Source organism: Cricetulus griseus, chromosome X (genome assembly GCF_003668045.3).
Source record: "Cricetulus griseus strain 17A/GY chromosome X, alternate assembly CriGri-PICRH-1.0, whole genome shotgun sequence".
NCBI classification, from domain to species: Eukaryota; Metazoa; Chordata; class Mammalia; order Rodentia; family Cricetidae; genus Cricetulus; species Cricetulus griseus.
The window spans coordinates 29,865,896-29,893,313 of NC_048604.1; the positions used below are offsets into that span (position 1 = coordinate 29,865,896).

At 41.0% G+C, this 27,418-nt stretch overlaps 2 protein-coding genes and 1 pseudogene across 4 annotated transcripts in view; 1 reads left to right on the top strand and 2 right to left on the bottom strand.

The window, feature by feature from the left end:
- LOC100769666 (A-kinase anchor protein 17B) overlaps positions 1-15,777 on the top strand; it is a 37,648-nt gene extending 21,871 nt beyond the window's left edge. For 2 of the 3 annotated variants that reach the window (XM_027431937.2, XM_027431939.2), the window contains 5 exons: positions 1,066-1,834; positions 5,922-6,052; positions 9,297-9,531; positions 9,922-9,990; positions 11,406-15,777. In XM_027431937.2, coding sequence (XP_027287738.1) covers positions 1,082-1,834; positions 5,922-6,052; positions 9,297-9,531; positions 9,922-9,990; positions 11,406-13,028 — 2,811 coding nt within the window. In that variant the 5' untranslated portion in view covers positions 1,066-1,081 and the 3' untranslated portion in view covers positions 13,029-15,777. The remainder of the gene's footprint in view (positions 1-1,065; positions 1,835-5,921; positions 6,053-9,296; positions 9,532-9,921; positions 9,991-11,405) is intronic. The other variant, XM_027431940.2, reaches the window with a different exon arrangement.
- LOC103159670 lies at positions 4,122-5,803 on the bottom strand (annotated as a pseudogene).
- A 2,126-nt stretch (positions 15,778-17,903) lies between the features above and the next one.
- On the bottom strand, positions 17,904-25,515 carry Pgrmc1 (progesterone receptor membrane component 1). The gene is made up of 3 exons (XM_027431941.2): positions 25,093-25,515; positions 21,774-21,929; positions 17,904-19,228 (listed from the first exon to the last, which is right to left on the bottom strand). The coding sequence occupies exons 1-3, from the start codon at positions 25,418-25,420 to the stop codon at positions 19,125-19,127; spliced, it is 588 nt and encodes a 195-aa protein (XP_027287742.1). The 5' UTR covers positions 25,421-25,515; the 3' UTR covers positions 17,904-19,124.
- Between the last annotated feature and the right edge of the window lie 1,903 nt (positions 25,516-27,418).

A 27,418-nucleotide genomic window follows, 5' to 3' on the forward strand; every position in this document is an offset into this window, starting at 1 on the left:
GCCCATACTTAGATTAGAGTGTTTGGATGTCTATTGTTCCAGAACTACTCATTGAAAAGATTCTCCTGGCTAATTTCTTCACACATCTATAGACTATATGTGAATCTACTTCTGAGTTTTTTTTTTTACCCCATTCCATAAATCTCTTTTTCTTTTCTTTGATGAGTGACATCTTATCTTAATGACTGTGTTGTTATATAACTTTTGAAGTCAGAGAGTGTCACTAACATTTCCCCACTGTTAGGTCTGTATTTCCATATAAACTTTAGAATCTTTTTGTCATACAGTCTCATTTATACAGCTCTAGCTGGCCCATAACCCTCTGTGTGAACCAGGCTGACCTCAAAAAATTCTGCCTGCCTCTGCCTCTGAAGTGCTGGGATTAAAGGCATGCACCACCATGCACTGGCCTTAGAATTTATATTTGATTGAGAAAATAACTTGTTGAGATTTCTGTTGGAATTATGTTTAATATACAGATCTAGTTGGAAAAACTGACATATTGAGCCTTCTTATTGATTTACTGCATATACTTAATTCTTGGATATTTTTCATCAGAGTTTTGTAGTTTCTTTTGTAAGATCTTATGCATATTTTATTAGATTTCTACCTAAGCATTTCATGGATTTGGTACTAATATAAATGCATCATTTTTGTTGTTGTTGTTGGGGGAAGGGGTAGATAAGACAATGTCTCATTCTGTAGTTTAGGCTGATCCGGAACTATTTAGGTCAAGATTTACTCCCTGTGCCTCTGTTTCCAGAGTGCTGGGATTGTAGTCATGAACCACCATACTTGGATTAGTGTCATGTTTTAAATCTCTAATTCAGCTTGTTTGTTGTTGGCATATAGGCATGCCTTTGGCTTTTTTGGTTAACCTTACATCCTACACCCTATTATAATGGCTTATTAGATTTAAGAGCTATAAGATACTATTTTAATTCTGCTCACAGTGTATTTTCCCTCTATCATTTGGATCTAAGCCTAGCAATGCTAACACCATTTCCCAGTCCCAATCTGTGTTTTACTCCATCTGTATTAAATTTTTCTCTTTTGTCCTCTAAGGTGGTGTGAGGACACCATGACAGTCACAGTGGTTTATGATAACTCTGAGGCAACAGAGCTCTGTGCTGCTCAGCACCTCTACCTCAAGCCTATAGCAAAATTAATGATCAACGTATTGCTCCCAGAATGTATAGAATCCGTGAGGCCCTTCTCTAACTGGGAAGTTCTTGACCAACTGAAAAGTCTCATTTGCCCTGACCAGTTCACCACAGTGCGACTCTCCAAGAGTACAAAAGACTTCATCCGATTTGAGGGTGAGGCTGAAACCCGAAGTTTGGTTCAGATCCTGAAAGCAAAGTTACATGGGAAGATCATCAAGCTAAATGGTTTGAAAACTGACTTAAAAGTAGTGGCTACAGATGCCCAGGGAGAGTGGGAACACTTCCCCAAAGAGAAAGAGGCCTCAGTGACTACGGGAGCTGAAGAACAAGACCATGAGAAGAGCCCAGATTCCATCTATTTTGAAGGCTTGCCCTGTAAATGGTTTGCTCCTAAAGGTTCCAGTGGAGAGAAGCCCTGTGAAGAGATCCTTCGAGTAGTCTTTGAGAGTTTTGGGAAGATCAAGAATGTGGATATCCCCATGCTTGACCCCTACAGAGAAGTGATGACAGGTGGGAGCTTTGGGGGCTTTAACTTTGGCTTGCAAACGTTTGAAGCCTTTATCCAATACCAGGAGTCAACTGACTTTATAAAAGCCATGGATTCCCTTCGAGGAATGAAGCTCATGCTTAAAGGAGATGATGGCAAGGCTCTGGCATGTAACATTAAGGTAAGAAGAATCCAGACTTCAGTTTTCCTTGTTCGAGTGATCCCCACACTGAGTTGGAAAGAAGCATCTCAGTTAAATGTCTATAGATTCCACTGGGGTCTGATCAATTGGTGCTGCAGAGATGCATGCTATCATGTATACATGCATGTTTAGGAAGAAAAACAATCTTAATGTGAACACCCAATCTTCTGAAAGCCCACGCCCTGGGATTTTAAAGTGGTGCTTCTTATCATCTGGGTCTCTGCCCAAGCTTTGGGAGGGCATTAAAGGATTATTCATGCGTCCCATGGAAGTAGTTCATATGCTTATTATACTTGACAAGTACCTAAATAATATGCGATTTTTAAAAAGCAATATATATTTAATAAAATATAGGGTGCCAATAAAATATCAAAAAAATTGGAGCTGGAAAAGTAGCTTCTCGGAAGTCAAGAGCACTCACTGGCTGCTCTTACAGAGGACTCCAGCACCCACATGGTGGCTCACAAGCGTCTGTAATACAGTTTCAGGGGATCTGAAGCTCTCTTCTGGCCTCCGTGATTACCATGCATACAGGTGGTGCACAGACATACATGCAAGCAAAATACCCATACACATAAAATAACAAAAGTGTCACACGCTAAATGAGAACATAGTTAGGAACAAGCATAAAGCTGCTTTATCCATTCTGGGTTTGACTTCTAAATTTGTCATGCAAAGCCACTAATATTTGAGCCTTCTTTTAGAAATGGGATGTATAACATTAAACACTGTACTTTCAGCTAGATATGGCAGTGTGTGTCTTTTAACTCAGCACTTATGATACAGAAGCAGGATATCAGAAATTCAAAAGCAGCTTGGACTCTGTGAGACTCAAGTCTCAGAACACGGTAGCTTGGGCTGTGAGTATAAGTGGGCTGCTGGAGTACTTGCCTAGCATCCACAAAGCCCTAGGTTCCATGGAGAAATTTGGGTGGATTGACATACTTTTTGGTATATGGACTCATGATAATGCAGTTTATTGCCTTTTCACTTCTTTTGTATTTAAAATGCATAGCTACAAAACCAAACATGTACATATATATAGTCAAAGTTTATATTCTGTTTATGTATATATTATGTGTATAAATCCCACCCAAATTTTTCCATGACTTCATTCCCATTCTCAGAGTTTTAAGTTCTACGGATTTTATAAGTGCTTACTTACATCAGTAATTATAATTTATTTGACTATATGTATTTATTTAATTTTAATTAATTTTGTATTGAGATGAGCAAGCCCCAAACTCACACTGTTGTAGCTCAAGTTTAGCCTCAAATTTGCCGTCCACCTGCTTCAGTCTCCTAAATGCTGGGTTTTCAGGCACGTGTCAGCACACCTGGCTTGTGTATGTCCTCATTTAAACCCTACAGAACCCTAAGAGTGCAATGCAGGCACACACTTAATCAGGATTCATATTGTGATGGAATAGAGCAGTATAGACGAATTCTTTTAAATGTACAATGGCAGGCTAATTTTCCTAATGGGAAAAACTGACAGTCTTTTCAAGCTAGAAAGAACCAAAGAGAACAGTATTGAAGGAAAAGAATATCTACTGTTTTGAAAAGGAGAAAGATGTATTATAAAACACAAAAACAAGATCTGCAGAACAGAAAAACACCCGTCTTTAACAAACAAACAAAAAACCCTGATAGGGCTAGGGAATCTAGGCCACTTGGAATTGAGGACACACACCACATAGACACCAAGGGAGACAGTTCAATGAACTGCCCTCACAAGGGAAATCAGTAAAACAAAACTTATAAAAGTCCTCTTGCCTGTAATTATATATAAATGCACAAGATAGCAAAAATCCCAGTCTTGGTTTTCCTTCTTAGGCTTAGAATGAATTATCAAACTTCTGTGAATACATTTACTTTTCACACTTCCCCTGTTTAGCAGCATATGCTATACAAGTACATACATGCTGGTATTTCACCATAATAATTTTGGTTCTCGTCTCAAATCATTGACTTGATTTTTGTATACATCATCTTATCTTCAATATAATGCATTTACTATATTTCTAGTGATTCATTTAAACCAACATACTGCATTAAAAGCATCTTAATTTGAAATGAATATTTTAGTACTATAGTAGGATGCATTGGATTTAGCAACCAAAGCACAGTAGAGTAACTACATCATATTGTTTAATTCACAGCTATAGAAAAATGCTTGCCTTTTAAAATACAATCAAGATGAGACTACATAGCTTATGAACAGCGAAATACTAGGAAACAGTGGATGAAGAAATAAGGTCATTTTTCATCCATGGCCATTCATAATTTTGTTTTTTAGAAACCTGGAAGAAATGTTCATCCTTGAGTTGTGTAAATATTCTGGTAAATCTAGTCATTTAGTTGTTTCTTCAATCTCACGAGTTACCGAAATAAGTGGTGCTAAAGAATCAAAGTTCTTTTCTGGGCCGAGGTAGGCGACAATGGCCATACTGTGGATTTCCTCATAAAAGTCCTCTTTGAAGGCACGCACGATATGTGCTTCTATGGACTTTGTCACATTCTTGCACTATGGCTTCCAGCCTTGTATTCATCACCATCTTATGGGAATTCCCATTTCCAGCATCAGAGAAACAATAATAAGTGCCAGTGGACCATATAAACTGGAAATTTGTCCTGGAAAAATTAGCTGTGGCAACACCCAGCTGCTTGGAGCCACAGCAGAAGCCTTGCATCACTTGGCCTAGGCAGAAGTACAGCAGCCTTTAGGCATTCAACAGGTTTCTAGCAGGTTTATTGCAAACCATCCGCTGGGAACAAGGGCTGTGGTCTGATCCATAACTCCCATGGAACCAATAAGCACAGTCCCCTGGACCAGCTGGGGTACTCAAGCAAGGACTCTGCATTTCCGGATTGGTTGTACACTAGCCGGATTGCAGCAGCAGCACAGGCATCAGCACATGCTGACCTGAGTAGCTATCTCTAGGAGGCACATCGATTATCACCCGGAAGTCCTAACCCAGCTTCAGCATGAATTTGCACTTTCAGTTGTGCGTGTGTGCGTGCGTGCGTGCGTGCGTGCGTGTGTGCGTGCGTGCGTGCGTGCGTGCGTGTGTGTGTGTGTGTGTGTGTGTGTGTGTGTGTATAGCTACTTGTGTTAAAAGGAACTATGACTGTGAATGTATTTTTTTCATGGATATTAACTTACTTATTTTTTTGTAGCACTGGGGATACAAACCAGGATTTTGCTAATGCCAAGCAAGTACTCTACCGCTGGGCTACAATCTCCAGTTCCCTTGTGTACTAGTTCTCCTTCTCTTTATTTTTTATTATTCATGGTGGGCATCAAACTAGAGACATCTTATATACTGATGAGCTAACACAACACCTGCCTCTGTTCTAGTCTATAACCATATCTTTTTCTCCCACTTACTCATTATATTTCAAGATAAGAAATATAGTTTGATGATGTGATATCTCATTAGGTTAGTTTTCTTGTCGCTTTCCTGCTGGTCTACCCCATTCCTTGCCATACTCACTATTTTTATCTCTGCTGACTTAAACAACAACAACACCAACAACATATCAATCTAGTTGATTATTACGGCTACTAGAGGTAATATATTTCTGACCTGTCCCTAGACTGCCCTGTAATGCTACCCATGGTCATATACAAAGTAAGTTCCTACACAAAACCTTTAAGACATGAAAGGAGGAGGGGCACTATTTGGGAAGGAGATGGTGTTTGTTGGAGTGGGACGGTAATAAGAGAGGGCAAGGAGGGGACTATGTTCACAATACAGTATAAATATCTGTATGGCATTGTCAAAATTAAAATATCCAAAAATATTGCTATACATGCATAAAATTAAGATGGTGATTTGATATACTATTTCAAAGGTTTGCCAAAGAACACCCGAGTGCCTCCAAATACTGTTCAGCTCTTGTCCCATAACCAGTAGTGCAGTGTGGCTGAGATTCAAAGGGCATATTGAATTCTTTGGTTTTGAATTGCTGTGTGCCATCTTAGCTTCCTCTCTCTCATCTGGGATCCATCCAGTCTACTGACAAGTCTTTCTAAGCAATCTTTCATCTGTTTTGGGGGCAGGTTATGTTTGATACCACCCAGCATTTCAGTGAAGGAGCTATTCAGAGGAGGAATCAGGAAAGGCTAAAATTACAAGAGCTGGAGGAAGAGAGGAAAAAGGAAAAGAAGAGAGAAGAGGAAGTAGCTGAAAGGTAAGTAGACTGATTTTTAACAATGACGAGGTTTTTCCTTTTTTTGGATTAATTCATGTTGGTGAATAGCTAGATTCGATAGATAACATGGAGGTGAGGGCAGGCTTTGGTGCAGATGGAAAACTCTATCAAAGACAGTCTTAGGAAGTGTAGATGATAAAACAGTTGAGAACAAGGAACTGGAAAGGCATGTCAGGAATCAAGAACAAGTAATAAGGGATAATGACACTAGCCAGGTTACAAAATCTGGGGGGGGGAAGAGATTTTAAGAGAACGGGGGACTTCTGTTTTTATTGTGCTGGGGTTTGAACCCAGGGCCTTATACTTTCTAGGGAAGCATCCCATCTGTGGGCTTGTGGGCTGTAGTCAGGATCCAAAAGTTTGTAGTGATAATCCTAAGGTAAGTCAGAAATTTTATTACTTTACCAATATTATCTAACCTACCAATTTAAAATTAAAAACCCTAGAATTAATAATTCTAGAAAAGCTTTCTTTCTTTAAAATGATCAAGATTAAAGTAACCCATAATCGTGGATTTGTTGGGACAATTTTTCTTGTTGGCAAGAATTCTTACTGTGAATTTGAGATATTTCTATTTTCTTTCTTCAGGTTTACCCATCATGGAGCTTGAGCCTAGCTAGACCATTGCCAAACATTTGACAAGAAAGGACAGATACCAACTTTATAGGGTTCTAATAGCCCATCTTTTTAACTTTCTGGCCCCTACTCTTTTATATAAATCATACCATTTTCAAAAAACTTAAGATGCATTTTAAATTTTTTTATGTATGCATTTGACTACATGTATGTATATGTAGTATGTGTGTGCCTAGTACCTGTGGAGGCCAAAAATGATGTCAGGCCCTCTTGAGCTGAAGTTATATACCCTTTTGAGCTGCCATGTGGGTGTGGGGAACTGAACCTGGATCCTCTGTAAGAGCAGCCAGTACTATTAACTGCTGAGCCATCTGTTTATCCCACTCTTAGTGTACTTTTCATTTGGATGATGATGGCTGTTAGGTGTTGTCTGGTATCCCTATTTTCCATTTCTACTCCTGTTAATTCATTTGTTCACTTATTCACTGGATAATTTGATTTTTGATTATTAATTTTTAAAGTTCTTTATATATTCTGTGTATGAATTCCTTCAGATACATAGGTGGAAAAGCTTTTCTTTTATTCTATAGGCCCTCTTTCCATCATGAAGAAATATATATATATATATATATATATATTATATATATATATATATAAAATCTCAGAGTAAAAGGGGCAAAAAGTTAACGTTTTAAATTGAGGGGACTGGAGAGATGGCTCAGTGGTTTAGAGCACTGACTGCTCTTCCAGATGTTCTGATTTTAATTCCCAGGATCCATGTGGCAGCTCAAAACTGTCTGTAACTCCAGCCTCAGGGAATATGACACCCTCTTCCGGACTTCAAGGGCAACCAGGCATATACATGGTACACAGACATACCTGCAGACAAAACATCCATACACATTAAATAAATGAGTAAATAATGGTAACCTATTAGAGCGACTTCTTTCTAGGTCCTCTTATATCAGAGTTGAAGTCTCCTATCTTCATACTATACAAGCAGGAGTTGAGCCCAGACCTGTCAAGGCCAGTTGTTCATTGGATCTACATTCACTTTAGAGGTTTCCCCTTTTGGCGTTGCCATAAAGGGTGGGGTGGGCCCACCCACCACTATGTTTTTTTCCAGTCTGAGTCTTGTCCTGCTTGAACTTCTCAGCGTGGCATGTCAGTCGCAAATGGTAGGCCTCCACTCAAGATGACACCTGACTATAGCCTTTCAAAGTATGGAGTATGGCAGATCTATCTTTCAGGAGGAATAACTGTCACACTAAATCCTCCACGTGAATTTAAGGCTCCTGAGGAAGAACTGTAGCCTTGTTGTGTGGCTGTGACTACCATCCCTGTTTGATCAGAGCTTAATATGTCTGAGACTCCAGGTTCCTCTCCCCTGCCAGGAAGCTGGGTGGACTGCTTTCTTTTTTATTTTTTAATCATTTTTTATTTGAATTAGAAACAAGATTGTTTTATATGACAATCCCAGTTTCCTTCTGCCTTCCATCCTCCCCTACCACCCCCCAACTGAAACAATCACATACCCTTTCTTCTATTCTTCTCCTGACTCAACCTTTCTGCTCCCTCATGACCTCTGCATCCTTCCTCTTCTTCCCTTCTCATTCTCCTAGCTCCCTCCCCCCTCTTCCTGCACTCTCAATTTGCTCAGGGGATCTTGGCCCTTTCCTTTTCTTCAGGGGACCATATATATGTCTCTCTTAGGGTCCTCCTTGTTTACTAGCTTCTCTGGCAGTGTGGATTGTAGACTGGTAATCCTTTACTCTAAGTCTAAAATCCACATATGAGTGAGTATATATCATGTTTGTCTTTTTGTGATTGGGTGGACTGCTTTCATACACTGTTTTTCTGAGCCTTTCAGCTGTCCTAGTTTTGTGATTTCAGACCATATCCCCTTTTATTCTGCTTTCAGAATAGAATCTGCTGTTCATTTTCTTGCCTGTTCTTCTTTCATGGCATCACATAAAAGTGCCAAAGCTCTCTTACCTCCCTCCCTTCCTCCCTTCCTCCCTGCCTCCCTCCCCGCCTATAAGGTATCCTTTATACATTTGTATTTTACCAAGAAAATTGTGTCTTTTCCCTTGACTGATGTTTTTGTGGATTTTAGGAGGCATGTTTTTTTTTTTCTTTTGTATGTATGTGCTTGTACAGAAGCAGGTGTGTGTGTGTGTGTGTGTGTGTGTGTGTGTGTGTGTGTGTGTGTGTGCGCGCGCATGTAGGCCAGAGGACCTCAAGTGTCATTCCTCTGATGCTGTCCATCTTTGTTTTTTGAGAAAGGATCTTTCATTGGCCTGTAACTTGCCAAATATATTAGACTATCTGGTCAGTGCATCCCAGGGATCTACTTGTCTCTACCTCCTCAGCACTGGGATTAAAGATATGGACATCATACTAACTCAGGTCCTTATATATACAAGGCAGTCACATTACTGATTGAGCTATCTCCCTACCCCTGGTTATTATTTTACCATGAGTTGTCAATTCTAGGTCCCAAGGTTACCATTCCTAGGTTTCGGGAAGCCTAAGTGATTAGTTCTCCAGGGTCTGGGGTGGGGGAGGGGGTTGGGGGAGGTGGGAATGAGACGCAATGGCTAATAATTACTGCTTGAATGAATGATGAATCTTAATTGTTATCCAGAAAAAGAAAAGACGAAGTAAGAAAAGCTCAAGAGAAGAGAAAGAAGGCCCGGGACAGGAGGAGAGCTCTGAAGGAAAGAGACAGACACCGGCAAAGAAAGGAGAAGGTGAAAGCTAAGACTGGGGCTACTCAGGAGCTGGACTCTACGGAGGAGTGGGAAGAGAGGAAGTACTTGCTGGCTCAGAGGCGGGTTGAAGCCCTTCGTTTGCTCCGCGTACTCCTGAAGAAAATTGCAGTAAGGCTGTTTCCCAATTATTCTCTTCAGTTTTGGTACATACCAGTCTTTTTGAACCCCTACCTTTGGCTTCAAGTACTGTCCCACTAACAATGAACTGTGTGGCAGTCTTGTGGCATTCATAGGGGTTTCCTTTAAATTGCTTGCTCTCACATGGCCCCAACCCTGGATTTCTGAAACCAGTCTCTAAAACAGTCCTGTGTCAACTCTGCCCTCCCTCCGTGTTTCTAAACTCTAGGCTAGTATTCAGAACACTTTAGCTGCTCTGTCCTCTTCTGAGTTCCTAATGGATATGATGGGAACACTCCAGAGGTATCAAAGGGTGGGTGTTGTATGGGTGCTAGATCTGTAGCCTTCTATTAACTTTATTCATCCATCCATCTATAACAGGTTTGGATGAAAGGGGAGAAGAATCTTGAGCCTTGTCAGGCTCATATTAGCCTTGTCCTGAACTATCTGGTAAGGAGTTTTTAAACTCTCAGATTGATTATCTTCTTCACAAATTTCCATTTCTCTAAGATATTTCTCTCCCTTTATGGGCTCCTAGAGATTGCCAGAATCACAGATACCTTGGCGTAAAAGCCAGAGATGTTTTGGAAGTATTCAGTTAGAAGTCCATATGCAGTGTTTTTAAATAGGAAGAATGACAGCTGTTGCTACTCTGTCAAGGGAATTTTATGTCTATTTACAATGTTGATCTCTTGCTTGTTACTATAGATATCTAAACTTGGTGAAAGAAGGATCAGAAAAATATAATCTGACACTTGGATTATTGACAGCAAGCCCAGCTGGATTGGATTTTAGTTTACCTTAATGATGTCTAAGTGGGACCCTTTTTGTAGAATCCATCTCTTTAAGTGGACATGGAACCTATTCTGGAACCCACTAATACTTAGACTGATTACAAGTTAATAGGGGGTGCTGTACCCTGACGTGTGACAGACATCAGGGGAAACGTGCTGCAAACCTTCCTGGGGATGGGGTAGCAGGCTTCATTGTTCCCCTCCTCAGCTGTGCAGAACAGATTGCATCAGACTGGACCACAGGCAACAGGCAAATCTGTGGGCACAGCTACATTTTCTGCTTGGTGTTTTGCTTTTCTTTTCTGACTTTGTAAGGTGCAAGTGTTACACCACTAAACTGCATCTCTAGTCCTCCTGAATCTTCCATCTTAACGAGACTGGCCAGGTGGCTCAACTCAGAGACATCCTCAACTTGCAATCCATAGAAAAAAGATTGGAATATGAAATGGAGGGGCAGTTTATTAATTCAGTTGACCTTGTTGGAGATGTTTCACCCACATGTCTTTTCTTGTACTAGGGTTTCCTGTGAGAGCTACAGAGTATTCCCTATTCTCTAGCACCTATCATAAAACAGTATTGTCATAAATATTGTCATAAAACAGGCTTGTCAATTTTTGAACAAATAAAAAGAAGAAGGTGTTTTAAATGCCATGCCATAAGAATGGTCACAGAATTAGTAAAAACAGCTCATATTAAATCAGGACATTTAATTTAGTACTGTTTTCCTCAGTACAGTATTGTTCCTAATTTGGAACTAGCCTGGATTTCTTCAGAGCAACAGCGGCTCAATATTTGGAAAATTTCAATCTTTGTGTTTTGTTTTGAATTTTGGTTTACATTTATTTATTTTGTGTGTGAGCAGGGAGAGGCAGTATGCCACAGTGTGAGTGTGTGTGGAGGTCAGAGGACAACTTCAGAGAACTGAAGTCAGTCAGTTCTTTCCCTTCTCACATGTTGGTCCCTGGGTTAGAATTCAGATCATCAGGCTTAGCAGCAGGCGTCTTTACCTGCTGAACCATCTTGCTCTATTTGGCTTTTCATGAGTGATCATTAAATCTTTTTTCTTTAAAGGGATCCACACAGTGTGACCCACAAGAGTTTGATGCTATGAAGCCTGAAGCTCCTCACAGCCCAGGGGCTGCATTGAAACCTCCAGAGGAAGAAGAATTCAACGCACTGCAACTTACAGATCAGAAAGAAATGCCAGGTAATCAGGCTCCTAAGTCTGACAGTAAACAAAAACAAAAGGCGAAGAAAAAAACTAAGACCCACTTACAGAAGTCTTCACACAACCCTGCGGTGAAACAAGTAAGATACTCAACTAGAAAAGAGGAAACTGAAAAAGTGTTAACTGATGGGTACGATTACAGTTTGGTCTCTGACCAGAATTCCTTGCAGAGTACAATGAATCCAGACCAGTCACTTGAAAAAGAAGACCACGAAAGTTCTAACAAATCACATTTTTCTAGACAAGTTGTGCTAAACCATGGTAGGAAACAGAAGATCTATGAAACAGATGAATTTATTGACTATCTATTAAACTATTATCAGACTCCAGAGTATGCCCGATTCTGCTTCGAAGCAAGTTACCTAACAAGCACATGTCAGTGGCAGAGAGATGTCTATGCCAAGGGGGATGGGTTTCAGGTCAATTTGAGAAAACATGGGTGCCACTCAACCAGTAAGAGTGAAGTGGAGAGCCTGGAAAGGAAAGAACAGGATCCAGAGCAGGACTGGCCAAAGGTGTATATGAAGGCTCCTGGGAGCAAGTTAGAAAAGACAGAGAAGGTCAATTATGCCAAAGAATTTACTAAGCAATCTAAAAACCATTGCAAGGACATAGCAAGTGAAACTGAAGATCACCAATCCCCAGCTGATGGAGAAAGCTACCCAGTGGAAAACATTCACAGCCATGGAGTCAAAGATTCTCAACACACCTCATCCTTAAGGTCAGTGGACGTAGGTTTGCCATTGGCGGACTTCTTAGAGGAAATTAGTAGTGATTCTGAGTGCTTCAGTGAAACTCGTAGCATAAATGAAGAGGAGGAAGAAAGGTCTGTGGCTGTCTATAATAGCTCCCCTGAAAAAAGATCTCTTGGTACTGACAAAATCATTACTTGCAAACAGAAAAGTAGGTCAAGTCAGCAGACCTTGTATTCAGAGTGGAAACATGACACTGAGGAAAAATGCTCTAAACAGAAGGATAGAGCATCAGGTAAAAGGTCCAAGTATGAACTGAGATATTCTTGGCTTGAGGATGAATGTGATGCCATTCAAGTTGACAAGAACATAAGCAAAACTAGAGAAAAAATGGCCCCCAAATACATGCTTGATGAAGGCTTCTACCATGAATCCAGTTCCAGTGATGAATTAGAGAGCATCACAAGAAAGAGGAGGAGAGTTACTGGCAGTATGTTTGGCCAGAATGTGAACTATAGACCCCTTCCTATGCCATTAATGGCACCAAAACGTGCTAGAGCTTTCTATTTGGGATACTTCTCCAGAAAAAGGCAGAATCCTTGGAAGTCAGAATATAACCAGGATGTAAGAAGGTTTAAAAGATATGAAAGTTCCGAAGATTACATGCTTGATTCTGGTAATTATTATGTTAGTCACGACAACCAGGAGCACATTGAGTATGGAAGCTACTTAGGAGACAGCTACTCTGGCTCTTTGTATTTTAACATGTTCTGATGGCCACTTTGATCAGGAACACCTTTACTTAACAGGAAACAACTGACGAAAAGAAAAACTTCAAACCAAATATAGCTATGTTGTTAGCAACCACAGAGCAAGAACTAGAAAAGGGTCAAGTGCAACAGCTTGTTCCTCTTGCTGAAGTTTCCAAGTGTAGGTCAAAATGACTGCAGGTATGCCAGCAAGGAAATAGAAAACCTGTAGGTTCTGAAGCTTGGGGAAACAATGGAATTGCAAAACTTCATGGTCCAAGGACAGCTTTTATTTTAAGCTTTAATTTGGTGCCAGTAAAGGAGCAGACTAGCATTGAGAAGGCTGACTTATCCTTCTATGGCTCTTTTGCTGTAATAATATCTTGCATCATCTATCTTCAAAGAGAACAATAGTGGACAAAAAGGCATCTTTTGATGTGTTCTTAGATTTGGTCAGTAGCACTATGTATGGTAACAAACTTTCCTGAATTTTACTTCATAATTCTAGATAAAGGAGAGATCCAGATGCTAGAATCTATAATAGATTTCATGGCTTTAGAATTTCATGAATACCCACCAGAAGGAAATGAATATATTCCCAGTACTCAAAGAAGAATCAAAAGGGGCCGATTGCCCTTTGATAGTTAAATAGATGGGACCATTAGAATTTTTCTTGCTTGTTTTATGAACTCCAATCGCTTTCCATACAAAAATAAAAACCAGGATTGAATTTATAAAATCAGGGGGATTAGCAAAAGGAAATATCAACAAATCCTGGAGCATCAATCATGGCACTTGGGAAGAAAAGTTGTGACAGTATTCTATTTCAGGCTATGTAATCCTTTCACTCAGGGTTGGGTGACATCGGTTTGTAAAAAGTCACTGAATATCCCCCAAACTGTCTTTTATAAAACAGTAGCAAGTGCCTCCTCTGCCCTTAACAATGCCATGGAGTTAGGAAGAATTAAAAGAAAAGTCCATAGTTTTCTAGCTGTGGAAAACTTGTATGTGTGCAGAATTTGTAAACGATGTTAAATACGCAATTTATCTTTTTGCCGACTCGTTTTGGACTTCTTAAATATGTTTTTAAATTGAGATATTTGTAGATTCCTGAAGACTTACCCCTTATCACAGTGCATGTTCTATAGAAAGCGTGGCCAACTCTTTCTGCCTTACATTGGATTCAGGACCTCAGGGCAGTTAGTTGACCTTCGTTTGCTCAACAAAGCTATACCTGACCTGGCAATTGGTGATGAGTGAAATTTGAGACTGCCTACAACAGGAATAGTTGTTTGGCATCCACAGCATCAGTGAAGGGCAGCAATTTCATTTCAGTCTTGACTGGACATTCTGCAGGAAGGCATCTACTAGTGGGGGTGTCTAGGATGCCAGTCGGTGGGGTTACTATTGGGTCTTCCATTGTGTGCCCGTAAACTGCCTCTTGAGCAACCTGGTGTCTCAAGTGCTTACAAAATTTTATGATTGCCCTGAAGTAAAAGCCACAGGTTGTTTTATTGGTCTGCATATTCCTATTTGGAGAGAGGTATGTTCACCCATGTGAAGGTTCAGAAAGGCATGGAACAGATTCACGTGTTACTAATATAAAAACAAGTGACTAGCGTGCTGCCGCTCATGTTCAATCCCACTTAAAAGCCAGTGGTTGCTTTCACTGGTAAAGCTAGGTTTGACTTCCAATCCAAAAGATTGGTCACGGGTTGAGAGTGCCTTTTTGGTTTCATTTTTGAGGACTAGCAATGACTATTCGTGTACAAAGTACTGTTGCCCATAGTAGCCTTGGGAATTACTAACAGCTCATATTTTGTCAGACAGTTTTCTGGCAACATATTATTCTCCTCCAACAAAAATCTGCCCCCCCCATTTTATTCCACTGAAACAAACAAACAAAAAACCATTATGGGTTTGTAATAGAAAGCAGCTGATTGTTTTCAAACAAACAAAACCCATTCAATTTCTTCCCTCATTTGATCATTTTTTCATGAGGGATTTTAGGCAGTTTGTCTCAGTAAGAATTAAAAATCAAAGTGCAGAGTTCAGCAGCATGTGCAAGCGTTTTCTCTATTAGATGTGGTGCTAAGTCATTTTGATGCAGCACTTTTGTCCCATTTCATTTGTTTGCTGAATGCTCTTCTGGGGCCTACAAGTAAAAATCCCGCTTTTGCTGAACCCTGGGTTTTTTTTTTTTTTTTTTTATCTGTCTGTGGTAATGCATTGTAGATTTGCTTCAACCTCTTTTTTGGTGTAGACCTTAAGGGAGAAACGTAATAGCTTAATTTGTGCTTGTCATTCGGCGGCTTAGTAAAGAATGTAATGGAACAAACTGTTACGACTGCTTTATTTCTTGATATTGTTAAGTTGTGAAATGTATTTTCTCATATCTTCTTTTTGTCTTATCAGACAAGGGCCTGAGTTGTTTTTATTTAAATAGGGGTTTGTACGCTTTCCTTCTATGTGCTGCTAACCCTGTAAGGAGACGTCTGTAAATGTGCTTTGTTCATTTGTTTGAATTTCTCAGGTAGAAAGCCATGTAACCTAGGTAATTTGAAAACACAACCAAATCAATGTGTTTTTGTTGCAAAACTGTTTGAACGTGTTGATTTTAAAGTAAGTGGTGATTAATCCCACTTTGGGGGACGTTTCTCTCTGTAGTATATGTTGCGCTGATGTTGCTCTTTTTGCTTATTTGCATTGTTAGAGAAATGATGCATATTTTAATTTTCATATATTTAAAAATAAAATTGTCAATAGTGACAATAGTGACTATCGACTGATCATTGTACTGGCTAGATTGATGCATACACATAACATTTCTAACCCATTTCAATATTTTAATTCTACTTCTCCTTTATGATAGGAACTGACTCTGTCAGAGTTGATAGAACTAAAAGCCAGATTTTCATTCTGGATAAACTGAAATATTATTTAGACTCCTTCTCTAGGTACATCTAAAATTATTTTTGAGAATATCATACAGATATACAATATGTTCTAATCTGACCCCCACTTCTCTCCTCCATCTCACCCCCCCCCGTTTTCCTAATACACTCCCTTCCAACTTAATTCTATTTTATTTTATCTTTTGATAGCCCACTATGTCTAGATAGTGCTGTGCATATGTTATTGGGCCATCCACTGAACCATGGGAAACTTACCAGTGGCCAAACCCTCAAAGAACGATCCCCCTCCCCAAGCAAATATCCACTGCAAATAGCACCTCAGTATAGGATGGGGCCTGGAGATTACATTTACCATCTATAGTAGGATTTTGACTGGCTTGACCTTAGGCAGGTAGCCACAGCTGCTTAAGAAGACAGCATTTCACAGCATTCTTCCCACCCTCTGGCTCTTAGGTTCTTTCTGCCTCTGAAGTGATGACCCCAGGACCTTGCTGGTGATGGTGGGTGGGGTTAATATAGATGTCATGTTTAAGGATAAACACACAATACATCTTTTCACGACGGGGTCTCACTAGAAACCCTGGCTGGCTTTGAACTCCCCATCCTCTTGCCTCAGCCTCTCAAGTGCTGGAACAGGTATATGCTGCCATGTTTAGCATAGTGATTGACCAGTGCTGTTAAATGGTAGAAAAATTGACTCTGGAATTTCATTTCATCTCATTCCCTCAGTTGTGTATAGATGTTCAAAAATAAATGGATGTGGAATGGGGAGTCTATTCCAAAGAGCGTCCAGAATTTGCCTTTGATCATTCAAGAGTTAACTGTATCTATACATAAAGTAGCAAACTGCTTCAAAGTATTATATAATGAAGATAGACTGCACTTTTAACTCTGGGCACTTTAGAGCTGTAATGTTCCTTGTTAGGTTTCACAAGCTCTTTCTGAAACATTAAGGACTGTATGGATGCTTGTTCTGAATAAAAAAAAAAAACAATCCATGTCCCCTGGTAAGTTGATCACATTCTAGTCGATGGCCCCTTGCCTATGGGGCAGCATAAATTGAACGTTTGTGGGGAAAAAAAGAGGGCATATTATTGGAAGGGGATAGGAGTGAGTCTAAGAAGAATTAGGGGTAAAGTGGGGTATTGTGATTATGATCAAAGCACATTGCATGTAATAAATTCTCAAAGAAAAACAATTATTTAGGACAATAAAAGCCAAACACTCCTCCTGCCAAAAACCCCCTAAACTTCCTTAACACTTGGTAGCCTCAGTGCCTTCAGTAGTAACATTTCTTAATAACACTGTTAACAGACTTCAGTTTAGAAAGTTAACTCAGAGGCTGAATTTGACAAGTCACAGTATAGCTCACTATTTCTCAACTTGTATTCCTTTCTTCCTTCTCTATTTCCTTCCTATGCAGTTCAGGCAGGCCTTTAACTTATTATCTTCCTGCCTCAGTTTCCCAGTGCTAGGATTACATGGTTGTTCCTCTTAGTACACACAGAAGAAGTCTACCACCCAAATATTGAACTCAATTTTAAGCTAGTCAAATGATTAAATCTGACTTAATTTTTAAACTTATCTTTTTGAGAATTTTATAAATGTATACAATGTGCTATGACTCTAAGCTTCAACTCTCCTGGACCCTCTGGAACATGTCCCCTAGTCTTTAAAACTAATATCCCACTACATCTAATTAAGTTTTGCCTTTATGTGTGTGGGTACAAGGTACTGGAGCACGAGTAATTTACTAGTGAGCACACTTTCAAAGAAAATTGACTCTGCCCACCTTAGTTACCATCAACTGCCAAAAGCTCCTCTTCAATTGGTGCTTGAATTTTGGCTGGCAAACAGGTGACCACAGCTGTTGTGAGTTTGTGAGTGCAATGGCCATGTCATGTCCAGAAGACAGAATTCCATAGCACTAGCCCTTACCCCCCAGCTCTTAGGGTTACAAATACTAAAGCAAGTTAGCCACACTATACTGCTTAAAACCTTTTTATTAACTGACCCAAACACTTCATTTTGTTTTCTGATTTGAGGTAAAACCATTAAACACGGCTCACAAGAAAATACAATGACTATTTAACTACAATTACAAGAGTTTGAAACCTCACTAGTTGTTCATATAATACTTTTACAAATTTATACAACTGTAGAGTCTACTTAAGCTAGGTTTAGTATTAGCCAAAAGAGTATTATCCAAGACCTAGACACTTGACTACTACTTTTGAAGTGACTACAATTTTGTAACACCAGAAAGATCTACCTGTTACCTTAGGAATGTATTTTCCTTTAAAAATCACTCAGCTAATGCCATGTAGTGTTTTCGCATTCTTCAGAGATGACGGAGGAGACTTTCTGAAAAGCACACACCTATTCCTGCCCTGTATGTTCCTCTCAAATTTCACATCTGGTCAAATAACCACATAACCATTGCCCTGATATAAGCAATACAACTGGGAAGCCAGACCCATGATCCTCATGTGTTTAGGGTTTTTTTTGTTTTTTGGTTTTTTTGCAAAGCTCTACACTTTGAATGTTCAGATGCTGTTTTAGTCCCAACTGTCAATTACTATGTGTGAGAGAGTTACTGTATGTGTTGAGAGTGTCCACAACAAGGACAAGGACAGTTAAATCGGCCCAGAAACACGGGAAATGTGTTTGTCCCAATTAAGCCAGACATAACATTTTCATTTTGTTACTGGACTACTCTCTTGAATCAATACCATAGCTTTTGGAACACTGCAGATTTGCTTTAGAGGTAGATAAAACAGAAATCATGCAGTTAGGTCAAATGAGGAAAATGGGCTTGTTTTTAGAGAACAGCAAAACTAGAAGTTGATCCTTCTTCACTCTTAGTACATTTACCATTTTGAATAGTTTGTGGAAATACCCAAGTCTTTTCTCTTTCTCGGGAAAATCAAATTGCAATTCGGCTTGTTCTAACTACAGATAGAAGAAAAACAGCATTAACAGTTGCATGGCAGCACTGCAGTTCACTTCCTGGATTTGTGACACAAACGTATCATGCATTCTAAGACAATTTTACCAGTGTCACTAGTGATATTAATTAACAAAAAATTACAGCAAGTTCAAAACTTTTCTAAATATTGAAATCACTATGTTTTAAAGACAGACAGACTCGAATGTTACAAATGATTTTGCAAAATACAAAAATAGATATGCGTCCACTGAATGCTTTAATCATTTTTCCGAGCATTCTCATCTTTTGGGTCTTCATCATCTGAGTACACAGTCGGCTCCTCCCCTTCCTTCAGCAGCTTACCCACATGATGATACTTGACTGGGGGTAGAGAAGAAAACACAAATGGTCACTCTCATGCTTTACAAAAAATCCCCACCACACTTCATTTTAAAGCATTTATGAGATGTTCAAACTGTATAGTCAGCAACATGTTAAGTTTCTTGGAGGATATAAAAGGATTATATCATACTCTTTGCCAAAAATGGAATGAAGACTTCTGTTTAAAACACAGAAATATAAAGCAGCAAGCAATATGTGGTGGTATCAAAATGAACTGAGCACCCTGGAGGGAGTATTTGCAGTAAGACCTCACTATGTAATAGGGGGGTGTAGAGTACTTCATGGAAGAGAGACATGCTTTGGAAAATGTATGGATGGACTTGGAGTGAGGGATATTTCCAGAAAAATGAAAACACATTCAAAGGTACACAAGCAAGACTGGACATATCTGGGAAGCCAGTAAGAACATGTCATCAGGAGTAGAACAGGTATTTGGAAATAGTAGGAGGTAAGTCTGGCTGATCAGTGTGTGGGGATATTATGAAAGACCTGAAAAGCCAGCCTGAGAAACTTGAACCTATAAGTGGCAAAAAAGTTTATAAGAGAAAGAATGACACAGCAAAATAGTACGCTGGCAACGTTATCAGCAAGATATGAAGGGCAGATTTCAGTAAGGGCAGTTGAGCAGGGTAACAAACAGGCTGGTATGCAGAACCAGATGTGAAGGAAGAGAGCAACAAGTAAGGTAAGATCCTTAGGAATAAAAGGGAAGGATATGATAGCTTAAAAACGAAAAACAAAACAAAACTGCAAACACCTGTTAATGAAGTGGCCTGTGAACCAAAATGAGGACTGCAAAAAGGGAGCCACTCTGGAGGGCCACATGACAGGAGACCCACATGAACCAGAGATGAGAAATTGGCCCTGGACAAGAATCAGGTCCTATCCAGCTGTGGACAGGTCACTATAGGAGGAGGGACAGAAAGCGGAAGCAGTGCTCACAGGTAACTTAGCGTGTGTTAGACAGTAATGGGGTGGAATAATGGTTAAGTAGATAGGCAGGATAGTAGGAGACAGACTTTTCACAGCATGCAAAAAAGATGTAAGTAGTTAAAGGAATGACAAGGGACTAGGAGGGGATTGAAGATGTTGGAGACAGCGAGCTAGGTGTGAAACCAGAATCAGCAACCTCCAGGATAAGCAAGTGAATGCACATTCCCTTTCTGAAATGGGAGGGATGACAGGAGTAACTAACCCGTCTAAACAGGTAACTAAAGCTGCTTTTATGTGAAAGTCATTGGGAACAACCGAAACTTCCTTATTTGAATGTAGCATAGAGTGGGTGGTGGTGGCTTGGGACTGTGCAAAATAAATAAAAGCCAAGTGGCACCTTAAGGGGAATCCACAATGACTCTGAGTGTAGCTGAGGTGACACAGCAGGATCTTGGGTTAGTCCTAGGTGAAAGGGGTGGTGAGCAAAAGAAAAATATCACCTCTTTCCCACTGATGGCAAAAAGCTCTGAATACAGAGCTTTGTGGGTTATAAATTACAACTCTTTAGTTTCATATAGAAGACTATGATTACAAAGGCATTTTGGGGTGCAAAACTAATGACAATGTCAGGCAGCTAGGTTGTATTCAAAGTCCAAAGATTTGGTCCTGACTTGAAAGCTATACTTGGTCTGTCCGAGATCCAAACTCAAAAGGTAGTGTCACATCTGGTTAATTTTTAACTAAGAACTCTCTTGGGTTATTCTGAAAAATATGGTTGGATATAGCCAAAAGAGCATGTGTTATTTAACTGATTGTGGGGATCAGTAAATAAAAAGCTCCCCCTCCACCCCAAAACATCTTCGTCAAAGTGACCATAGTCTTCACATACATTGCATAAAGTCTGGCAAAGAGTACTATAGTTCAAATCTGTGGCAGTGAAGTAATCTTAAAATGATAATTTAACCCTTGGAACTTACTATTGAAGTAAATCCCTGCATTGTTATGATTTGAATTTAACCCCTTATTTCTACATTAATTCTAAAAACTTTACCCCCCCCAATACACACAATATAAGCCTGAAACAAGTGTTCCTTTTTTCTTTTAAAAAATGCAAGCATCATTGTTGCCAGGCAGATTATAAGCAGCATTTATAGATGAGGCCTAATTTATAGTTAGGAGAAGCTGTTTGGAAAAACACAAGTCTCCCATTCTTCTACAGAGCTGTGGGCTGCTTTTAAACAGTAAGAGCTACACGAGAGGGCTTATGAAAATCTCTTTCTGTAGGTAAGAGGGCCACTGTTCTTTCCCCTACATACCCAATATGGAATCTATATACCTTTATGTGAAAACTTACACATCAAAATCAGAAGCCCAAGTTTATGTAGAGGACAAGCTAAAAATTGGTATGCCATCATAGCAAATGACTCAGCACTGCCACCATTTCTTTATGCCATAAAGTTGATCAATCCAAGATTTAAGAGCCTATTAAATTGCACTCATGTTTCAGGTGCTTCATACTAACTATTGTTTGATCACAAATCTGCATTACTAGTAGAAATTTGATCCTGGCAAAATCTAAAGCAATGCTTACAAGTGAACTGAGATTCCCAGTCACTCAGGGTCTCCTGCTGGGCAGCAGTGAGGTCAGAAAGGTCGTCATACTCATCCTTCAGTGCTTCTTTATCCAGGCAAAATGTGGCAAGGCCCCTGGATGCATCTCTTCCGGCAAAGACCCCGTATGGCCCCTCTTTAAAAACAAAATGAAACCAAAGACAGATTCTTTACTACATGATACATTCTCTGTGGCTCATATACACAGAAGTTGGCTTCTCTGCTCTCAGCACTGAGAGCCTCCTTTTAAATTTCAAGTTCCATTCTTAAGCTACATGTATTCTGACACTTTGATCATTACATAAGGGACACTGAAAGACTGTCACTTTGATGAGGAAAATTAAATAAAAATGTGTAGCATCTGTAATCTATGACTTGCACATAGCTAATATAAGCATAAGTGATTCTTTTAGGGGTGGCCTTGGTAGGGAATGATTATACAGTCAGTGAGTTAGAATTCAGCTTGAGGACTTTGTATCTACAGGTTGGCTCTATTCTAGGTGCTTGAGCCAAGCCAGTCCAAGTTTCTTAACCACCAAAGTGTAAAGAAAACATCCCTTATCAATGTATTCCGATATGTTTTAAATGATCTTTGGTTGCAAGACTCAAACCCTGAGGCATCTGCAGAAGAAATCATTTTATAAATATCAGTGGTTCAAAAATCTATCCAGATGTTATGTAACCTTCACTGTCAAAAAAATGAAACAGAGACCAGTTTTGGTACTGTTTTTAAATATAAGCATAAAGAATGAAGAGTTGTGAAAACACTAAAATTTTCACTGAAAAAAGGCTACCACCAGTACCTCCAAATAATCTGTAAAACCTGGAAAATGCTCTTATGTATTACATCATACTAAGCTTTTGTCTGAGAGCAGTGATTACTTGGACTTATTTAAATATTGCACAAGCTAATAAAAAGAATTCAGTGTACATTTAAACAATGCCTTGTTTCCACAAAAGTAGGCTGGATAGTAACTGACATTATAATTATTATACCAAGTAGGAGAATGAATCGTATTGCATTACAATGTGGTTATCTGAAACCTTAATTGACCCAACTGTTTTTCTTTTTTACATATTAGATGAATTTTGTGATCTATTTTTTGGTAGGACTGGGGCTTTGCATATTCTAGGTAAGCACTCTACTGCTGAGAAATATTTCAAACCCTTATGGTCAACTTGTAAATGCAATTAAGATTCTAAAACATGGGTTGTTTTTAGTCATCATTATACTCTACTGGAGACAGTTAAAAAATAACTTCACATGCTTTTCAAAAATGTATACTGTTAATGGTCAAACAAATTATTTTGGTTTGGACTACACCATTTTAGAAATGAAAATATTTCCACTATGATATATATATTATATATATATAATATATATAATATATATTATATATATATTATATATATATATGGGAGCAGGGACTTGGAAACATTGGTTTTTTTTTTCAAGGGAAAACAGGCCCTTCTACAACCATGCATTATACCAGGTCCCACAGCTGGGCAGTGACAACAGCTAGGCTGGAATGTAGAATGCAGGTTGTCTCCTGTGCACACATCGGATGCTCCTCACGATGACTCTGCAAACTACAAACCTACCTGGTTTGGAATGGTGGCAGCTTGACTCCCAGCTGTGCTCAGTGAAAGCACGGAGGCTCCTCGTGATGACTTTGCAAACTATAACCACAGGATGACGCCCCATGTGTTTGTTCTGCCTACTTTATAGTTTAGCCCAATAATTGCAGGTATTTACCTGATTGTTTATTGATAATGTACTGCTACAGTGACAAATATGTAGTTTTCACACCATTTTGCTGTTACATGCCTACAGATAATAGATTTTCTAAAATGGCTGAAAGGGAAAATGAAGGGTGAGTGTTCTCGAAGAAACCTTTTTCACATGTGATTTTGATTGGCTGGACTCTGGAGACTTAAAGGAATGGGAATGTCTGGTTTGGATTAGTGCTGGCTATTCTTCTTTCTCAGACCAACGAGCATGTGAACACACCCCCTGAGTTCCTAGTGCTTACAGGCATCCATATTGGAGGAGCTAAAACCTCTTCTTTCTCTCCAAATGTTCTAGAAAACAGGGCTTAACAAATCTGGCTGATTCCCAATTTCAACTACAGGAGAGTATTAAAATGTAGATTTTTACCGCCCCCCCCACCATGTAAGTGTGGTCAGGCCAGGAATCTGAATTTTTTTTCACAAGCATCAGGTGAGTCTGACAGGCAATCCGGTTTGAAAAAACCTCATCTCTACGGATTCTTTCCAAGACTTCAGCAGTCGTCCATCCCTGTTTTCCCTCTGGTTTTTTTTTTCCTGAAATCCCCCACCCATCGGGTTTTACAGCCTTACCCTATTGTATTTCAGGTCCCTCCCACTTCTCCCTCCCACCTCTGGTTTCATTTATTTTTATTTTGTAAAAAATGCTTTTTGCCTCCCAGTCCCTCCACCCCACCATAAACTAAATATGGTGTTTCTGATTAGCTTGCCACATCAGTATGGTCCACCATTCTGCTCTTAATGTATCCTTAACTAGTCTCCTCTCCATCAAGCTGGTTTGCGCGTTCATCTTCCAGTCTCTCAGTCCACCCAACACAGCACGCGCATACACATACCAAACACATGTCACATTCCAAGCGCACCAAACACGAGCATGCACACAGTGTTCTCTCTCTCTCTCTCTCTCTCTCTCTCTCTCTCTCTCTCTCTCTCTCTCTCTCTCTCTCTCCCTCCCTCCCTCCCTCCCCCCCCCCGCTCTCTCTCCCTCCCTCCCTCTCCCCTCTCTCTCTTCTCTGCCAGCAACAATGCTTTTACCTGACACTAATCCCCTTCTCCACTTTCTCTCCACACCCTTACATTCCACCATGGCTCCTCCGGCGTCATCGGCCTCCACGTCTTCTCAAGAGTCTGGGCCTCTCTGGAGACACCTTCATTTCCTTTCCTCAAGTCCGAAGCCTCCCCGTCTTTTCACGACCCTCCCGCCCTCCCCGCCCCCCACGCCCCCTCCCCGCCAAAGCCCGCTACCTTCGAAAACTTCCCCAACATCCCGGGCCTTCGAGCCTCGCTGTCCCTCCCACCGCTGCTTCCAAGCCTCAGCCTCCTGAGACACCCCTCCCCCCCGCCATAGGCACCCCCACAGCGCCTCTCGCCCCTGGTCCTCTCAGGGAGCCGCCCGCCTTCCCTCAGTTCCTCCCTCAGGGGCTTCCCACCTCCCACCGCCCCGCTCCACGCCCGGGTCCCGTCTTTTGTGTCGGGGGGTGGGGTGGGTGGGCCCGGCCCTGTCTCCGTACCCGGCCCGTAGAACTTGCGGCCTTTGGTCACGTCGAACACCTTGCCATTGATGGCCATAAGAATGCGCGGGTCCTGGACGCCATCGAAAACCTTCAGCTCGGCAAGGGTGAAGTCGCGCCGCTTGAGGCGGGGCAGCTGGGGTGGCTCGTCGTCGTCGTTGTCGTTGCCGGCTCCGGGCTGGTCCCCGCGTACAATCTTGTAGAGCAGGAAGATGCAGAGGCCGAGCAGCAGCAGGTTGAGGGGCGACGTGAAGATCTCGTGCAGGAGGCCGCCGCCCTCCAGCTCGCTCGGGTCGGCGCCCGTCGCCACCACATCTTCGGCAGCCATGATCTCAGGAGCAAAGGTTGGGCCCGGCTAGGCAGCGCTCCGGAACACTCCGCGTCCGTCTCCCTCTCGGCGAACAGTGGCGTGTGGCGTTCGGTGGCGGAGGAAGAAAAGCCTCGCGAGGGGGCGGGGCCGCGAGGGGGCGGAGCCTCACCCGACGCCCGTCGCAGCCACCTAAGCGCCCCGCCCCGCTCTGGTAGGCGTGGCTTCTGTTTGGGACCCCGGAGTAGCCGCGGGGGTCTAGCCTTCTCTCGCCCTCAGTGGCCCTGTCACGGAGCCCGGCCCAGCCCTCAGTTGTACCTGCCGGGCTCCTGCCTCAGTTTCACGGCTCCCTTGTAACGGAGTGCGCCTCAACGTCACACAGGGCAGTCTCCTGGGCAACGTGGGTGGCTTCCCGCCGACCCTTTGGGAGAGCCTCGCCTCTGAAGGCCTCTAAGGCAGGCTCCTCGCAGCAGCAAATGACGTCGGTTAAAATGCAGCCGCCATTCTCTAGCTTCTTGCTTCTTTCACCGCCCCCGCCCACGCCCCCCACCCCACCCCGCGCTTTCAAAGCCCCTCATACAGCCGCCCCTGGCTGTAACCTCAGGGCCAGGAATCTGCCTTAGCTGTCCGAAAAATCATGCCTTCAACTCCTTTTCTACCTTACAGACACCTCGTTTTCACTTGAGAATATCCATTTGGCGATAAAAAGCTGCGGGGGCTGACACCAAAAAAAGGACAGGCAGTCAGGTCACAGGCCTGTTAACTCTTCAAAAATCTGGGGCTCAGATCGCCAGATTTGCGTTTGTTGTTATTTTTTTCCCCTTTTCAGCCATCCATTGTGCTTAGTCACAAGGCATCAGCAAATGGCATTCTCTTGTTGAGCTTTTTTTTCCTCCCTTATAAAAATAACAGAATAATGTTCAAAGTTTCTTTGCTTGGCAGCATTCTTCTATTTGAAGTCTGTCGTAGCTACCCTTGGCAGTCCTAGTAATCCTGGGCATGACCCATGACAAATGCTGGAGTTTGCAAGGATCCTAGCTTTCATCTTCCAAGATACCCATGGGTTTGCATGAAAACCTACCTCTATGGAATAAGGGTTGTCCCTACTCTGTGGAGAACTAATCTGGTTAATAAAAACTAATCTTTTTATTGTTACTGGGAAAGGGTAACAGAAGAGGAGGAGAAGAATAATTAAAAGCAAGCCATGCACACATCTGCAGACCAGAGCAGTGCTTTCTCATACAGTTCTATTTGCTTGTACATAGTTTACCACCACCACCACCACCACCATGCAAGCGATCCTTTGCAGAGAATTGGCTAAATTCTAATTTTTTTTTTGGCAAAGACAGCTTTAATCCCTTCTGTACCCCACCCCCATTTTCTTAAAGTGTAATGAGGGAAATAATCTTTATATACAGCCCACATATTCCCCCAGATCTAAATTTAGGATTAGCTGAACCGGCCCCTCCAGATCTTTTGTCAAAACTCTTCAACTTAATCATCATGAAACAAGCTCAAACTGAGAGCACTCAGCTATGGTTAGAATCCAATTATCCCTTTTAAAAAGAGCTGTGAGCAGCAAAAACATTACAAAAACAACAAGCCTGAGAAAAAATATTTTCATTTGAAAATAATATGGCAATATTATCTTTAAGAGTTCGTTTTAATTGATAAAATCTGTAAGGGGCTGATGAAATGGCTTAGTGGGCAAACACTTGGCATACAAGTTTGAGGACCAGAGTTCTAATCCCGAGCACCCATATAAGAGCCAGGATGGAAGGTTTGGCAGCTGGCCGTTAATCCCAGAGCTGGTGAGTAGGAGACAGGTTAGCTAGGTTATCATTTGTCTCAGTATTTAAGGTAGGGAGTAACTGAGGAAGACACTACACTTCAAACCCTAGCATCCATAAAATGCATGCTCCCACACATACATGCACGCCTGTACACATACCAGACATGCTTACATATGGCAAAAAAGAAAAGAAGGTGGTTAGTCAGATGCTCTAGTCAAAATGAAAG